At 60.9% G+C, this 17,062-nt stretch overlaps 4 protein-coding genes across 10 annotated transcripts in view; all 4 read left to right on the forward strand.

The window, feature by feature from the left end:
* NSD1 (nuclear receptor binding SET domain protein 1) overlaps positions 1-14,458 on the forward strand; it is an 86,333-nt gene extending 71,875 nt beyond the window's left edge. For all 7 annotated transcript variants that reach the window (XM_079319593.1, XM_079319589.1, XM_079319590.1 and 4 more), the window contains one exon: positions 14,446-14,458. The gene's annotated coding sequence lies outside the window, so the exon portion shown is untranslated. The remainder of the gene's footprint in view (positions 1-14,445) is intronic.
* On the forward strand, positions 3-8,294 carry FAM193B (family with sequence similarity 193 member B). The gene is given in 11 exon segments (XM_079319601.1): positions 3-616; positions 618-896; positions 2,168-2,407; positions 3,067-3,289; positions 3,467-3,676; positions 3,950-4,364; positions 5,274-5,469; positions 5,851-6,087; positions 6,588-7,596; positions 7,705-7,780; positions 7,924-8,294. Coding segments are annotated over 11 exon segments (3,027 nt in total). The 5' UTR covers positions 3-571; the 3' UTR covers positions 8,021-8,294.
* DDX41 (DEAD-box helicase 41) lies at positions 8,461-14,450 on the forward strand. The gene is made up of 17 exons (XM_079319607.1): positions 8,461-8,530; positions 8,616-8,714; positions 8,805-8,964; positions 9,045-9,119; positions 9,422-9,482; positions 10,177-10,313; positions 10,474-10,546; positions 10,701-10,854; positions 10,950-11,086; positions 11,261-11,423; positions 11,512-11,643; positions 11,822-11,893; positions 12,109-12,205; positions 12,529-12,678; positions 12,809-12,880; positions 12,988-13,098; positions 13,276-14,450. The coding sequence occupies exons 1-17, from the start codon at positions 8,507-8,509 to the stop codon at positions 13,410-13,412; spliced, it is 1,854 nt and encodes a 617-aa protein (XP_079175733.1). The 5' UTR covers positions 8,461-8,506; the 3' UTR covers positions 13,413-14,450.
* DOK3 (docking protein 3) lies at positions 14,101-17,055 on the forward strand (the record flags this gene model as incomplete). The annotated part of the gene is made up of 5 exons (XM_079319610.1): positions 14,101-14,157; positions 15,445-15,738; positions 15,859-15,952; positions 16,038-16,210; positions 16,293-17,055. 5 exons carry the CDS (start codon positions 14,101-14,103, stop codon positions 17,004-17,006), a joined length of 1,332 nt encoding a protein of 443 aa, XP_079175736.1. The 3' UTR covers positions 17,007-17,055.
* Positions 17,056-17,062: the final 7 nt, after the last annotated feature.

Here is a 17,062-nt window from a genome sequence, read left to right on the forward strand (position 1 = left end):
GTATTAGGAAAATCTTCTTCTCTCAGAGGGTGATCGGGCATGAACATGCTCCCCAGGGAACTGGTCATGGCCCCAAGCGTGCCAGAGCTCAAGGAGCATTTAGACTGCTCTCAGGCACAGGGTGAGATTTTTGGGGTTGTCCTGTGCAGGGCCAGGAATTACAGAATCATAGAATAGTTTGGAAGTGACCTTAAAGATAATCTCGTTCCACCCCTCTGCCATGCACAGGGACACTTTCCACTAGAACAGGTCACTCCAAACCCTGTTCAACCTAACCTGGCCTTGGACACCTCCAGGGATGGGGCAGCCACAGCTTCTCTGGGCACCCTGTGCCAGTGTCTCATCACCCTCACAGGGAAGACTTTTCTTCTAATACCTAATCCCGCTGTCTTTCAGTTTGAGCCCAAGGAGCTGCACTCCGATGACCCAGCTGGGGATGAGCCCCCGATCACGCTGAGGCAGCGGCGCCTTTAGGACCCGCGGAGCCTCAGGGAGCGGGGCGGATTCGAACCCGCGGCGCTGCCGCCAGTCCTCCTGTCCGCCAGGGGGTGCAGCGCTGCCCTCTCGCAAGATGGCGGCGGCGGCTTCACCTCCGCGAGCGCTTCCCCCCTCCCTCCCTCCCTCCTTCCCGCGGGCAGGGGCCGGACGGGCCGCGCCGCCATATTGGCTGTTGTCCTGGCTGCGGCGGGCTCGCCATGACTCGCCGGCGGAACAAGGCGGCAACGGCGGCAACGGCGGCGGCAGCGGCGGCAGGTGGCTCCGGGCCTCGCCGTGACAGGATGGCGGGTCCCGACGTCGGGCCTCCCCCGCCGCCACCACCACCGGAACCGCCCGCCCCGCCTGAGGTGGCGGCGGCGGCGGGCAGCGGCGGGGAGTCGGGCAGAGGCAGCGCGCAGGTACCGGGGTAGCGCTGCGGCGGGCACGGGGCTGGCTCTGAGTGAGGGGGGTTCCGCCTGGGCGGGGATGGGGCCCTGCCCCTTCCACCCCATCCCCCCCGGGCCCTGCCCCATCCCCGCCCCGACCCCCGGCTCGGAGCATCCCTGCGGATGGGGCTCGGAGCGTTCGCACAGCGCCCCGCGGGAGGGCCGAGCCCTGCCACAGCCCTGCCGCAGCCCTGCCACAGCCCTGCCGCCGGGCGATGGCAGGTGGCTCCAGCATCCTCATGCAGCGCGCTTCTCCCTGCTGGACACACCTGGCTGCCGCCACCTGCTCCGCGGTGTGGGCAGGGAGGCGGGGGTGGGCGCCGGGTGTGGATGTGCTGGGTGGATTGGGGACAGCCGCGGTGTCACCCGCCGCGGTGTCACCCGCCGTGGTGGCTGTGTCAGCTGGGACACGGGGTGGCCTGGTTGCTCCCCTCCTTCGTCCTGGGTGAGCAGGGGGGCTGTGCCCCCACTCTGCTCTCCTTGGCCTCTGACCTTTGCTTCACCTTGAGCCTGCAGACGCCATCTGTTTGGCAGCAGCAGTTCAATGCACGGCTCATTGTGGCAGGACCCCGCTGCGCCGGCAGACAATGGGGGCCCCCTCGCCCGCGCCACGCCGGGCTCGTCACGGCTGTCAGGGCTCCGGCGAGCCCGAGGGATGCAGCCCAGCTCCTGCAGGGAAGCCCCGACCTGGCTGTGCCTGTGCGGGCAGAGTGTGAAGCCCCCAGTGCTGCACCCCACCCTAGCGCGTCGGCACCGCTGGCTGTGCAGAACAAAGAGGCGGGAGAGGGGGCTTGGGGCTCTTGGGTGACACAGTGGGGACATCTTTGATGGGTGAGGAGGGAGAGCTGAGGCTGCCAGACCCACCCTTCGTATTCCTGTATGGGATTTCTGTGGGTCTTGCTCTGCCATGCAAGTCCTCTCGGTCTCACTGTACCAGAGGTGATGATGGGAGTTGCTGATGGCTTACCAGCCTTGCTTGGTGACAAGGCTGGCTCTTTGGCATGCTGTGATCTTCCCAGAAGTCCAAACACTCCCAAGCTAGCACATGGCAGGTTGGCAACAGCTGGTCAGCCTGAGGCTGCTCTGCTCCAGTGGGAGAGAAGGTGCAAGTACAAGCGCATGTAGCCTACAAGAATTTCCTCGGTTTGGTGTCAGCGTCCTGAGGTCTCCTTCACTGCCTCGTCTGCCCCACATCTGCGCCAGATCACACCTGGGTGATTCACAGTCTGTGTGTCCTTCCTCAGGTGCTGCCCACCGCCAACCAGTCCGTGCAGACGTGCTGCCTGCTCTGTCACCGGGAGCGCAAGGACTGGGGAGGGCCGTCCCACAATGGGCTGGTTTCCCCGGGCGAGAGGTTGCCACCAGACTTCGTGCCAACGCTCGTGCAGAACCTCCTGGGAGAAATGCCACTGTGGATCTGCCAGAGCTGCCGGAAGAGCGTGGAGGAGGAAGAGCGGCGGGCGGTGCAGGAGCAGGCCCTGGCGGTACGTGGTTATGGAGCTGGGGTTTGAAAGCCAGGGCTGGGCTGTGGGAATGTGGCACTGACCACCCTGTGGCACTGACTGGGTGTGTGGGTCCCGTCCTCACTCTAAGCTGTGTCCTAGACATCCCAGCCTTCACTTCCCTGCCCAGCGCTGCCTTTGGCTCAGCAGGGACAGGCCCTGTTGGGGCAGTGTGTGGTGCTGTGGAGGCTCATCCAGCAGCCTGGCATGGCTTGGAGCTGCCAGGCTGGCAAGGCTGACAGTGCCACTGCTTTGCTGCCAGCCCCGCTCTGCTGAGTGTTGTGCCATGTCCCCCAGCCCCAGGGCTGCTCCCTTCATGACGTAGAGAGAGGCAGCTGCTGCCAGGGCAAGTGCCTGCCTGTGCATGGGGCTCAGGTAGAGGAGCTGCCTCCTGCCTGGCTTTATTTAACCTGTGCTGGTGTGAGTGGGACCAGTACAGGCATGTGGCCCTTGGCATGGCCCAGCCTCTGTGAGCCAGGCTATGTTGGTATTGAATGGAGGGGGTGTTTGTCACTCCTAAGACAGTGACAGAAATGGTTCACATGGGCTGATCTTCTGCTACAGTGGAGACAGTCTTTATACTGACACCCTGGGGCCAGGGGTGTCCCCTCAGCCACTTAATTCTGTGTTTCCTTTGATAGGTCTCATTATCCCACACATCCTGCAAGTCGCAGTCTTGTGGGGGTGGCTCACACTCCTCTTCCTCCTCCTCCTCGTCTTCTTCCTCCTCGTGCCACGGGAACTCAGGGGACTGGGACCCCAGCTCGTTTTTGTCTGCTCACAAGCTCTCGGGCCTCTGGAACTCGCAGCACACCAATGGGACCGCGCAGGGCAGCCCTCTTGGGACCCCCTCAGCTGCACTAGGTGAGTTGAAGCTGGCTGTGGGGTTGAGCAGAGCTTTCTGCCCAGTTCTTACGTGGTTTCCTTGTGGGCAAGGGCGGGCAGGCTGGGCCTCTGAATCTCAGTACCAGCAGGATATTGGGCCCCTTTGAAAAAGGCAGATGATGCTGGGATTCATCCCCAGCTTTGCTTTCCTTCCAGGTGACAAGCACCCCGGCCTTGCTCTGTCTCCAGAGTGCGCCAGCCAGGTGTCAGCCATGGCGCCGGGGCTGAAGGCCTGTCCCTACAGCCACACGGCCTCTGCCGCCTCCAGCAACGCCACACCGGGCTCGCCTCTGCCTACCTCACTCGACTTCTGCAAGACGCTGCCGAAGCAGTTCAAAAGCTTGTGCCGGAGGGCCACCCCGCCAGGTACGTGCCCAGGGACAGCGTCGGCCACAGCGGCCCGGCCTGCTGCTCCAGAGCCTTTCCCCTTGCCCTGTTCTCCATGGAGCAGGGCTGGATCCTGTGGGGGAAGCACACTGACCACAAGGCCCTGTATGAGCAGGGATGGCTTCTATCCCAAACATTCTGATGTCTGGGAGGAGAAGCAGCTTGTGCAAAGATGGTTGGTGGCTCTGAGTATGGCCTTGGTCCATGCAGCACAGCCAGTGTCTGATTGCCTCTACTCCTGCCTCTCTGCAGGTGAGGCCTTCCACTCCTCAGAGCATCATCAGCACTCCGACCTCACTGCTCCTCCCAACAGTCCCACCGGCCTCCCCTCCCAGCCAGCGGCGCTGATCCCCTCCAAGCAGACCCCTCCCCATCCAGGGCCCTTCAGCTCCCCGCCGCACATCCCGCTGGGCAGCTCCTCGCAGGCCGCACTCTTCCCTGCTCCCAGCGCGCAGGCAGCGGCCCCCAAGCCGGTGTCCGAGTCCCCTGCGGCCAGCGTGGCCTCACACAGCCCAGGGCCGTGCAAGAGCCCTCACTTGCCCCCTGCCAACATGCCGCTGCTGAAGATGCCGCCGCCGCTGTCGGGCTGTGCTCATCCCTGCAACGGGCACTGCAGCACTTCACTCATCCCTCCTCCTGCCTCCCACCAGCTGCCCAGCACCAATAGGTGAGTAAAAGAGCCCTGCCTGCTCCCAGCCTCTCTGCATGGCCACGTGCCTTTTCTCCCATCCCTGCCCTTGGATGCACTTTCCCCTGTGAAGGGGCTGGCCGCCCTGACATGGTGTTGCAGGAAGCTGCTGTCTTTGTGGGCTGCAGACCAAAGGTCTTTCTCTCCCAATATGTGTTCCTCCTGTGGTTGTCCTTTGGTTCTGTGGTGCAGAAGAGGCTGTGCTTCTTCTCCAGTTAAAATACCCAAAGGAACACCCTGGTCAACCTGCTGTTGGCCAACTGGACCTATGTCAGTGAGGCCTGTCAGGGAGCTGTGGCACTGAGCAAAGATCCTCAAGGAGATGAAGCCTGTGAACTTGTTGTGCTCACCTGTTCCTCTGGTCTTATCTGGGCTGCATGTGTCCTGGAAGAGAACACATTGGTTCCTCTCTGCTAATTAGCTCTCTCTGTGGAGAGCCAGTCAGGTTCGGAGCTGGATCTTGAGGAGTGACGCTGTGGGCTGTGCCCTGGCCTCCCTGTCTCTGAGCTGGGTAGCCTGTGCCCTTGTGAGCTGGGCCTGCCTCACATGGGGATGTCTGGCAGCTGCACAGTCCCAGTGTTCCTCACATGTTCTACCTGCCATGTCCTGCCCAGCTCCCAGCCTATGGCCTAGCTCCCTGGGGCTCTGCTGCACTCTGCTGCACTGCAGCCTCCTGCTGGCCAGAGACCCTGGGATTGCTGCTTCTGTGGGCTCCTCAGGCATCTTCCTCAGAAGAGGAGGATGCAGCAGAGGGGGTTTGTCCTGCAAATCCTTCTGCTTGGGCACAAGCTGTGGGCACAGGAGAGCTGTTCCTACATGCAAAGCTTGGGGCAGTTATTGAGATCCCCTGCACCTGCTCACCTCTCACCCTTCTCCCTTTCTCCTCAGGGATTCCTCTTGCAAAGGGCACAAATTCCCAAATGGTACCAGCTGCCACCCACCACAGCCCTGCGAGGCAGACGAGGGGCTCGGGGAGGATGAGGACAGCAGCTCAGAGCGCAGCTCCTGCACCTCCTCCTCCACCAACCAGAAAGATGGGAAGTTCTGCGACTGCTGCTACTGTGAGTTCTTCGGCCACAACGCGGTGAGTGAGGAGCTGGTCTGCAGCCACCCCTGGTCCTTGCTCTGCGTGGGGAGACACCACTCAGTCCCTGTGCCCAGAGTGTGGAGGTGGGCAGGTCTGACCACAGCTGTTTCCTGCAGGCACATACATCCCCCACTTCCTTTCTACCCTGCTGGTCCCTTGCTCCCGACTCGCAGCCGCCTGCCCAGCCCCGGGGCTCGGGGCAGCCAGCCAAGCCCTGTGGCTTCACCGTGGAACAGCTCAGTAGGGCTGTGCTGACTTGTCTTGCTAAGACTGCAGGGAAGGGAGTGGCTGGAAGGTCATGGGGGGCTGTTGGGGGAGCCAGGGCTGCCTGGCCCTCATGCTGGCTGGTGCCTGGCTGACAGCACTTGCCTTCCACAGCCCCCAGCCGCTCCCACGAGCCGCAACTATGCTGAGATCCGGGAGAAGTTGCGTTCTCGCCTCACCAAGAGAAAAGAGGAGCTGCCACAGAAACTAGGGCACAACAGCAGCTCAGGGGAGCCTGCTGTGGACCACCGCAATGTGGACGAGCTGCTGGACTACATCAACAGCACAGAGCCCAAGCCCTTGAACAGTGCCAAGGCAGCCAAGCGGGCACGGCATAAGCAGAAGAAGAAGGTGAGGCTGGGCAGAGGGTGGGGCTGCAGGGGGAGAGCCAGGCAGGGCTGTCCTGCTGGCTGGGCTTTTCCTTCTTTCCCTTGCATCCATCTGGATTCTTGAATTTTGTGTAACTCTTGTCCAAGGTGGCAGGAGTACCTGGCCCCATATAGGACTCCCCTGCTTCTGTTCCTGCAGAGGGTGGCTCAGCTCTGCTGGGTGCTTTGGGCTGCACTGTCCAGTCTGCTCCATGCCACAATCTGACACCATGCATCTCTGGTGGGGAGAGGTGGTACTATGTGCTCTTTGTGGTGCCTGGTGCCCAGAGCAGTGTCAGATGGGCAGTGTCCAGCTGTTGCAGTGCCCATGTGACAGTTTAGGGGCTGTGGAAGATATGGTGTGGCTGTGCTGAGCACCTGCTGTCGGGTTTGCTGTCAGGCAAAGCTGGAGCAAAGCTCTCTGTCCTGCACCCATGGTTCTGTGGCCCAGCCCAAATGATCCTCATGACGCCTGTGTTTCAGGAGAAGGAGAAAGCCCAGCTGGAGGCAGAGGCCCAGAAGAGGGCAGAGCGTGCCCCTGCAGCCAGCCAGGCCAGGGAGCCAGCTGAGGAGAAGCTGCTGGAGTGGCCAGAGCTGGAGCTGGAGCGGGTGAACAGCTTCCTCAGCAGCCGGCTGCAGGAGATCAAGAACACCATCAAGGACTCCATCCGAGCCAGTTTCAGCGTCTATGACCTCAACCTGGATGTCAATGACTTCCCCAAGAAGGCAGCTGTCCTGGAGCAGAAGAACCTGCTCTCCAACCTCAACGGGTCTTCTGACCTGCAGGACATAGACCTGGCACTGGCCCCGCTCAGCCTGGGCCCCGCCAAGGGCCACGCGCTGCTGCGGGGTGAGCTGGGCCCCCAATGGGGCGAGGGGCCGGGGGAGCCCCCGCCAGCCCCGCCGGCCGAGAACGGCGTGGTGAAACGCCTCAGCGCCGTGCCCAGCCTGTCCCGCATGATCTGGGTGCAGTCCAAGGCCGCGGACTCTGCTGCGGACGGCAACGGGCTGAGCCCAGAGCCCAAGGAGGGAGCGCAGCCCAAGGGGCCGGAGCCGCCGGAGCCGCTGCCCGCGGGGAGCCGGCAGAGGAAGAACAAGCGGCAGAACGGGCAGGCAAAGAAAGGAGAGGGCAGCACGCCCGTGCCCAGCAGCCAGGCCCGGCTGGAGAGCAGTGGCGTGAAGGGGCAGGTGCTGGGAACCAAGCACCCTTCCAAGGCCAGTGCCCCGGAGCCACAGCGGGCGAGCGGCTGTGCCGAGCCCGGGGAGAGCGGGAAGGGGCAGCCTTGGGGCTGCAGCGGCGCTGCCAGGGTGGAGAAGGAGAGAGCCAGCGAGTGGAAAGGCCGGAGGGGAGAGGGGAAAGCGGAGCTGCCGGAGCTGGCGCCACAGCAGCCACCTGCCCTGGCCACCCACCTTGCCCTGGGGGGCTCCCCCCAGCCCAAGGGCAAGAGCAGGAAGAGCCGAAACAAGGTGGAGAAATCCAATACCTCGATCGGTGAGTGCTGGGAGCACTGCTCTGCACCATCATTCTGTCGGTGGCCCCTTGCCCAGCTGGCAGCCCCTCCCTGCCCTGCAGTGCTGACTCTCTGCTCTGCTTTCCCAGATGATGTGTTCCTGCCCAAGGACCTGGATGGGGCAGAAATGGACGAGACTGACAGAGAAGTGGAGTATTTCAAAAGGTGAGGTGGGAGCCCTGCAGGGCTGACTCTGCCATTGGGGATGGATGCACGAAGGGGCCGAGAGCTGACTGGGGCTGGGGTCACAGGAGGGCTGGAGGTCCCGATGGGCTGGGTGCTGACCAGGGTTGTCCTCTCCCTGTCAGGTTCTGCCTGGACTCGGCCAAGCAGACGCGGCAGAAGGTGGCCGTGAACTGGACCAACTTCACCCTGAAGAAAACCACTTCCAGCGCAGCCCAGTGAGGTGCGGAGGGGCCACCCCCACCCACCCACGACCGCTCGCCTCTCCTCACTGTGCCCCCCGCCTCACCTTGGTGGGGTCCCCTCCTTTGCGGGGGGCCCCGGTGCTCTCCTGCCCCGCGGGGACCCCCGGGGCTCCCTCCATCCTCCTGCCCCTCCCCGCGGGGTGATCCCGGCCGTCCCGTCCCCCTCTCCGCGGGCACGCGATTCCCCGTGCCGCGGGGAAGGACCGTGCTGGACCCAATAAAGAACTTTTTAATTTTTTATTTTATTTAAACCCCGGTGTCTGCTGCTTTCTGCCGCGCCGGGGAAGTTGGGGGGCGGGAGGGGAGAGGGAGAATGTAGAACACATTCTGCGCAAGTTTGGCCGCCGCGGGGACCCGTCGTGCCCAGCCGCAGCTTCCGCCCAAGAGGCGCGCTCTGCGCGTTGCTAGGCGATGGCGCTGAGCGGAATGACGTCACTTCCTGGATCTCTTCCGGGAAGGAGCCATGGAGGCGGTGGCGGAGCGGAAGGTGGGAGCGGGTCCGGCCCCCGGTACCACCCGCTCTGTGCTCCCGGTGCCGCCCCGGACTCCGCTCACCCCGTGTCCCCCCTCAGAGGCAGCGCGAGGAGCCGGCGGACACGTCCGACCTGTCCGGAGAGGATGATGACGACTACGTGCCCTACGTGCCCGTCAAGCAGCGCAAGCAGCAGATGGTAATGGGGTAACGGGGCTGCCCGGGGAGGGCTCCGAGCGGCATTCCCGCCGCCAGGCCGCTCACTCCGCCGCGGTCCGCGTTCTTCCAGCTGCAGAAGCTGCTGCAGATGCGGCGGAAGGTGGTGTCGGAGGAGGAGCAGCGGGACAGCGGGAGTGAGCAGCGCGGGGACGAGGATGATATCCCGCTGGGACCCCAGTCCAACATCAGTCTGCTGGACCAGCACCAGCACCTCAAAGAGAAGGCAGAAGGTAAGGGAGGAGCCGGTGGAGGGACTGGGCGACTTTCAGAGCACAGCAAACCCCCTCATTGTTTCTTGGCTCTCCCCCAGCTCGAAAGGAGTCAGCCAAGGAGAAGCAGCTGAAGGAGGAAGAGAAGATCCTGGAGAGCGTGGCAGAGGGCCGAGGTGAGTGGGAGCTCTGTGTCTCAGATCTGTCTCTAGGGCTCCCAGGACAGCAGGAGAGCTGCTCCCTGCCTTGGGAATGCTCGTACTCAGGGGTGGGACCGGAGGTGATAATGGGTCCCCTCAGCTGGCACTGCCTGGCTTAGCTGAGCTGTGACAAGGCTCTGGGCACAGCAGCACTTTCCTGTGCTGCTTCTCCTATTCTGTCTCCAGACATGATCTCCCAAACTGTTTGTCCAAGTAGCTCTCAGTGAGATTGGTGGATGTGGAGAGTTTGCTCTGGCTGATGATGTTTGTTCCTGCAGCTCTGATGTCGGTGAAGGAGATGGCCAAGGGCATCACCTATGATGACCCAATCAAAACCAGGTAGGTTTTACAACACACCTCAAAAGTTGTCCTTCTGAAAATATCAGTTTATCATGACTGAGGAGAGCTAAAAGCCACAGAGTCTTGTAGGAGCAGTTCAGCTCTGCAGCCTCTTGCCTGAGTGACTGGCTTTGTGTCATTATCTGTAAAATCAAATATTGTTGAGTCACATTGGATGTCATTTTGTGTACAGTAAAGCTTGATAAAGGACATTTATGTTAAACTAGAAGGCCTGAGGGTTGGTCTTCAATTCTGGGATGTCACTAGAGAAGCTAGAGAAGGAATCTAGAGGAGCCTTTGGATGCTGCTTGAGGCAGCATTGTCGAGGTGGTGGTTGATCAAAGATTGGACTCAGTGATCTCAGAGGTCTTTTCCAACTTCAGTGATTCTGAGGCAGTGCCAGGGAGATGATTGAGGTGTATCCAGACATTTTTGACGTCTTCCATCTACCATCCATAGACTGTTTTCAGCTGTTAACTTGGCACTTTTCACTGAGATTTTGGGGAAGGATTTAATGCACGAAACTGGCTCAGATCTACTTCTATGCTCACTCCATGGAGCCCCTTAGGGTTACTTGTTTTATTGGGGGGATATTGGAGCCTAACAGAGTTCCCCTGAATTTCTGCATGGGAGCTGCTGGTTTTGGAGCCCTGGCCTCATTCTGATCCATGACCTGTTTCTGTTGCTTTCCCAGCTGGAGAGCCCCTCGCTACATCCTGGGCATGTCGGAGGCACGGCACGACCGTGTGCGCAAGAAGTACCACATCCTGGTGGAGGGGGAGGGCATCCCACCCCCCATCAAGAGCTTCAAAGAGATGAAATTCCCAGCAGGTAGGCCAGGGGAGGAGCCTGGAAGGGATCCCACCTTTTTTTCTGGCTGTTGACCTGAGGGGTGTTTGTCACTGGTGAAGAACTGCTGCTGGGACCTGAGTGGGAAAAGAAAGGAAATAGTTCAGGTCATGAACATGCTTTGGCCCTTGTTCTCTGACAGCTATCCTGAGAGGCCTGAAGAAAAAAGGAATCCAGCAGCCAACACCCATACAGATCCAAGGCATCCCCACAATGTGAGTGCTCTGTCCCTATCCCAGAGTACAGAGCAGTTGCTCCCACATCCCACTCGGGTGTGGACCAGGTGCTCTTCCCTGGTGACAGATGCACTGTGTCACCTTGCTCAGCCCTGGAGGTTTGAGCTGTTCCATGATCATGTTTTTCTGGCAGCCTCTCAGGAAGGGATATGATTGGCATTGCATTCACTGGCTCTGGGAAGACCTTAGTGTTCACCCTGCCAGTGATCATGTTCTGCCTGGAGCAGGAGAAGAGGCTGCCATTCTCTAAGCGAGAGGGACCCTACGGACTCATCATCTGCCCCTCAGTGAGTGCTGGGAGGAGGCTGTGATTGACTTGCAGTGGCAATCCTAAATTCTGCCTGCACAGAGGTGTAGGAATGAGCTGGTTTTGTCTCCGTAGCGGGAGCTGGCCCGGCAGACCCACGGCATCCTGGAGTACTACTGTCGTCTGCTGCAGGAGGATGGGCTGCCCCCGCTGCGCTGCGCCCTCTGCATCGGGGGCATGTCTGTCAAGGAGCAGATGGAGACCATCAAACAGTAAGGCCTTCTGGAGAATCCGTGGGGCTGGAGCTGCTCTGCTTTCTGACAGGGGGCTAAGGAGTGGCACCCTGGCTTCAGGACAGCATAGGGGTGAAAGTGGTGTGCCAGGAAGGTGTCCTGCATGGGGCAGGAATGCTGAGGGCCTGACTGTGGCCTCCTCTCACTCCACAGTGGGGTACACATGATGGTGGCAACCCCTGGGCGCCTGATGGACCTGCTGCAGAAGAAGATGGTGAGCTTGGACATCTGCCGGTACCTGGCCTTGGATGAGGCCGACAGGATGATCGATATGGGCTTTGAGGGGGACATCCGCACCATCTTCTCCTACTTCAAGGTACTGAACTGCCACGATAGGAGCACCCTGGAGCTCAGTCCTGCATATGCCAGGTTGGGTGAGTGCTAGAGGTTTCTTCCCTGTGCAGGGCCAGCGGCAAACCCTCCTCTTCAGTGCCACAATGCCCAAGAAGATTCAGAACTTTGCCAAGAGTGCCCTGGTGAAGCCCATCACCATTAACGTTGGGCGAGCGGGTGCAGCCAGCCTGGATGTTGTGCAGGTGAGGTGTTTGGGTGCTCCCTCGTGCCTGTGTGGGAGACCAGAAACATTCTTGAGGGTACTTAATTCTTTCCTCTGCCAGGGAGCTGGAGTTCATGGCCCTCCTTCCCAGCTGGATAAGGGATACCAAGCAGTGTCAGTTTCTCTGCTGCCTGACCCATGTCTCTGCTTGTTCCTAGGAAGTGGAGTATGTGAAAGAGGAGGCCAAGATGGTGTACCTGTTGGAGTGTCTGCAGAAGACCCCTCCACCTGTGAGTATGCTGGGAACAATGTGGTCACACTGGGGCATGGGGGGAGTTGGCAGGGGGAACCCCCTATGCGGAGTGGGCAATGCTTCATGTATGAGCAGGTCCTGGGACCAGCAGTGGTGTAGGCTCTGCTCAGCAAGAGGGAATGGGCTGCCCCAGGGGCTGTGCTGGTGCCAGTCTGCAGAAAGGGCTCTGATATGATGCCTGTGCTGCCACAGGTGCTGATCTTCGCAGAGAAGAAGGCAGATGTCGATGCCATCCATGAGTACCTGCTGCTCAAGGGTGTGGAAGCTGTGGCCATCCATGGAGGGAAAGGTCAGTGAGGGTCTAAAAGACCTGGGCTCCTGGTGTGACTCCACTCCTGCCAGGAATGTGTGTGGCCATGGAAGGTACCAGCCTGGAGTAGTTGTTGATGGTGTGAAGAAGAGCTGTGGGACAGTCAGGAGTGAGCTCCACATTGTACATAGCAGGAATAAACACAGTGCAGGAGCCTGTGGGATGCAGAGGCTGCTCTACACCCTCATTAGCAGAAAGGCCACCTGAGGACACGATGCTTGACTCTGAGGCCATAGTGTTTGCTGCAGTAGGTAGGGCTCAGAGCTCTGCCCTCACTGATCTTCTCTGCTGGGCCTTTGCAGATCAGGAAGAACGGACCAAAGCCATAGAGGCCTTCCGGGATGGGAAGAAGGATGTCCTGGTTGCCACTGACGTCGCTTCCAAGGGCCTGGACTTCCCAGCCATCCAGCATGTCATCAACTACGACATGCCAGAGGAGATTGAGAACTATGGTAGGCATTGGGCCTTGTGGAGGGGTCTAGAGGCCAGCAAGGCTCTGTGCCTGTCTCTGCAGTGTCTTGGGGCAGGGATGGTCTGTCACACTGTGCTCACCCAGGGGTGATCCTGTCCCTGTCTCCACAGTTCACCGCATCGGGCGTACAGGCCGTTCAGGCAACACCGGCATTGCCACCACCTTCATCAACAAGGCCTGTGGTGAGGAACAGCATGGGGCTGGGGGCTGCAGGAGGCAGCTGGGCAGTGGCAAGGGGGTGTTCTGAGCAAGCAGGATGGCTTTGCCTGACCTATGTCTCTGCCCCCAGATGAGTCAGTGCTGATGGACCTGAAGGCTCTGCTCCTGGAGGCGAAGCAGAAGGTGCCACCTGTGCTCCAGGTTCTGCACTGTGGGGATGAGACCATGCTGGACATTGGAGGTGAGAGACCCCAGGCTAACACAGTGACCCCCATGGGGCTACTGCAAAACCTGGGCTCCCAATGGGACCCTTACTGGTGTAGCCCCTTTGCCATGGGGTGCTGTCCTGGCATGGCACTGTGCTGTCCTGGCATGGCACTGTGCTGTCCTGGCCTTGACCCCATCCCTCCTGTTGCAGGTGAGCGGGGCTGTGCCTTCTGTGGTGGCCTGGGCCATCGCATCACAGACTGCCCCAAGCTGGAGGCAATGCAGACCAAGCAAGTCAGCAACATCGGCCGCAAGGACTACCTGGCCCACAGCTCTATGGACTTCTAGCCTGGACAATGTGCTACCCCTGGATGGGTCTGGGTTTCCTTTCAGCCCAGGGGCCTGTCTTGCACTGCTGTGGCCCCTTTTCCAGAATTTTGGTTACTGGGACTGTTGCCAGTTCAGCCTGAAAGCTGACCTGGAAGGAAATGTATGGAGCTGTGCTGCAACAGCCCATTACTTCAGCATTGTGTTGGGCAAGCAGGTAGCAGTGTCTCAGGGCAAGAGAAAGCCCCAGGTGGGGTGCTGCCTGCTGCCCCTGCCAGCCCCCTGCAGTGGTGAGGTCAAGGTCTTCTGTTGCTCCTCACAAATCCACACAGATTCTCTGGGTCCATCTCCCTCACTTTGATTTGTGCATTCTCAGAGGGTGGCTGTTCTGTCTCCCCAGACATGCTGGGAGGATGCAGCCAGGCTGAGGTGCAGCATGCTCTGCTCATGTCAGGCGCTCCCCGAGGTGCTTCCTGTGCTCTGCCCCCGCGTTCTGCCCCACTGCCCTGCTGTGAGGGGGAGGGCGGGCACATGGACACCTCCTATGGCCCAGCCTCTGCCCCCCATCCCCACACCCCAAAAAGGGGAAGTCTCTCTGAGAAGGAAGTCTGCCCCATGCCTTTCCTTCGACTGCAGCAGTCACATTTTCTCCGCTGCGGGTAGCACGAGTCCCTCATCCTTGCGCTGGCTGCCAGGGTGAACTGGGCCCATGGAGAGACCAGTGAAGGATGGGATCCTCTATGTGCAGCACACCAAATTTGGAAAGGTAAAGGGTGAATTTGGGGTTGGTAGAGGGTTTGCCCTGATTTGTCATGACGCCAGGCCTGGGGCTGGGCTCTCAGCAGCCTGGGAAGGGGCAACTGGAACCAGACCCATTGGAGCTGCCCTTGGCAGACCCCTTGGCTCAGAAGCCCCATAAGTGGAGCTTTCCCTTGTGGCTGAGGGGACTCATCTGTGTGAGCACCCACTCTGGCTCGCCCGTGTGTTGGGTCCTTCTTGCTTAGTCACCATGTGAGTCGCAATGGAAAAATAAACTTGGGTTAATATGGCGCAGCTCCAGTGTGTGTGTGTATGAGTGGGGCCCTGGGGCAGCACATGGGGCCCTCAGGGACCAGCACCATCAACAACACCCTCATGGCTTGGGCTGCTCCTCTGTGTGCTTGGAGGGGGCACTGAGTGCCGCAGCCCTTGGGGCAGGGTATGGGTTATGGTGAGAGTTCCCGGGGTTGGGCCAGCTCCAGCGAGCTGTCAGGTGTTGGTGAGGCAGGTCCTGCTGGCACACTGGTCATGGCAGGGTGGCCATGGCCTGTGGTCTCAGTGGGTGTGTGAGGCTTCAATCACACTCTGACCTCTCTGCTGAACAAGAACCAAGCGCTGAAAGCACAGGCAGCCCTGTGTGTGAGGAGCTGGTGCCCTGCCGTGGAGGAGGCAGGTGGGCTGGGGGCGGTGGGTATTTTGGGTGCTTGGCTGCATCTGGTTCCTGCTGGGTGGAGGCTCTGCTGCACTTTTGAGGTACATGGTGGCACGCGCCCCCGCTATCCCATGACAGACTGGGAAGGTGCTGGTGCTGCAGAGGCTCCCCTGGGAGGAAGCGGGCTGCTCAGCAGATGTGAGGCTGCCAACAGGAGCCTCAGTAGCTCAAAATGGCTTTAATTTGCATCAGGGTCTGTCCTGAGAACAGCTTGAGAGCTCAGCTTCAGGTCGGCAGGCCAGCACTTGCACAGGGAACAAAGAGCAAGACCTGGTGCTCAGAGAGCCAGGAGTGTGACTCACCCAGTGAGCCATGCCAAGCCCGCTTGGGACAAGGCCCCCCCTCAGCCCAGCTTTGGGCCTGTCCTGCCCTACAGTTCAGGGGTCTGTGCTGGCCCCTCTTCTCTGTGCCCTCCAACAGCATCTGGCACTTGCTGTCCAGGACTCCCCTAGGCCCCTTTTGCCCTGTATGGTTCCTGCTGAGCAGTGGCCCTGTGGGGAGGGCAGTGCTACCAGATGCAGTGTCCAGCTCTTTGCTGACCTGTGTTTTTTTTTCCCTGCCTCTGCCCTTTCCATGCATTAGAGGTCCTGGAGGAAGATGCGAGCCCAGCTGTTTGCCGCCAGCCCGTCCGGCGTGGCCCGCATGGAGAAGTTCGATGTGCGGGACGATGGCACGAGGCCAGAGAAGATGTCCCTGCAGCGGTGTGGCCGCCGGGTGATCCGCCTGTCTGACTGCGTCTCTGTGGGCCCGGCAGGCACAGAGAACTGCCCCAAAGCCACCGCTGCCTTCTACCTCACCACCACGGAGAAGAGCTATGTGCTGGCAGCCGAGCAGCGCGATGAATGGATCACCCAGCTCTGCCAGCTGGCCTTCCAGGTACCGGGGGGTCTGGCAGGGCCTAGAGCCCTACCTGGGTGAGCTGGGAAGCTCCAGGGCATGCAAGAAATTTGTGCCCCCCCAAAAATCCCAGGTCATACTCACATCCCTTTGTTTCAGGGTGCAAAAGAGATAGTGCCAAGCAGTGCCAGAACCCAGCCCAGCTCTGCTGTCCCCATGGAGGAGAACTCTCTCTACTCGTCCTGGCAGGACCGTATGTGCAGGGATGGTGAATAGGGCAGGGGTGGGCTGCAGCTCAGTTCTGCAGTGCTGATCCCTGGCTTGTTTGGCTCCTGCAGTGACTGAATTCTTGGTGCTGGTGGTCCAGACAGATGCGGCCACCCGCTGTGGGCTGCACGGGCACTACCTGCTCTCGGCCCTTCCCCAGAGCCTGACGCTGAAGGACCCCCAGTCTCGCCAGCCGCTGCTCACCTGGCCCTACCCCTTCCTTCGCAAGTTTGGCCAGGATCAGGTGAGTCCCCCACTCCCTTTTTTGGGGCTGTTGCCTGTCCAGGGTGGGTGGCAGCCCCTCACCCTCTCCCCTGACTCTGCAGGCTGTCTTCTCCTTCGAGGCCGGCCGCCGCAGTGACTCCGGCGAGGGCACCTTCACCTTCAGCACCCCACGGGCCCCTGAGCTCTGCCGGGCTGTGGCTGCTGCCATTGCCTGCCAGCAGCAGGGCAAGGACACCGCGGACCCCAGACTCTTCTGTGTCTCAGACCCCCAGCTCTTTGCACAGGGCCTTGAGCCCCAGCCCTGGGCACGTGGGAATGATGATCCCCAGCCCAGCCCGGCCCTGGGGGGGACACAGCCTGCCTCCCACCCTGCTGCCAACCTCCTCCGCTTCACCCCGCCAGAGCCAGAGGGCTCATGCCCCATCATCTATGCCTCCATTGCCCGGGGCCAGCAGCCCCTCTTTGTGCCGGGGCAGCCAGGCTCTGGTGAGCCATGGGCCGTGGGGAAGCTGCTCCCTGAGCATCTCTACGAGAACATCTTCACTGCAGAACCACGTCCAGCCGGGGCCCAGGAAGAGGAGGAGGAAGGGCAGTGGGAGCTGGGGTGCCGACAGGCCCCCGAGGGCCACAGCAGTGAGGGGGGTCCCGTCTATGACAACCGGGCCGCCATAGCACAGAACCCCCGAGCCACTGGCTGGGGGCGCGGAGGGCAGGAGGCGCTGTCAGGGCGCTCCGGGCACAAGCCTCACAGCCTTCGGGCCAAGCTGGTGCGGCTGCTGAGCCGGGAGAGCCCCGGAGCGCGGGACTGGGCTTGATGTGGCCGGTGCCGGTCGGTGCCAGTGGGTCAATAAAGGCCCTGCCCAGACTCGGC

This window comes from Erithacus rubecula, assembly GCF_903797595.1.
Source record: "Erithacus rubecula genome assembly, chromosome: 16".
Classification (NCBI taxonomy): Eukaryota; Metazoa; Chordata; class Aves; order Passeriformes; family Muscicapidae; genus Erithacus; species Erithacus rubecula.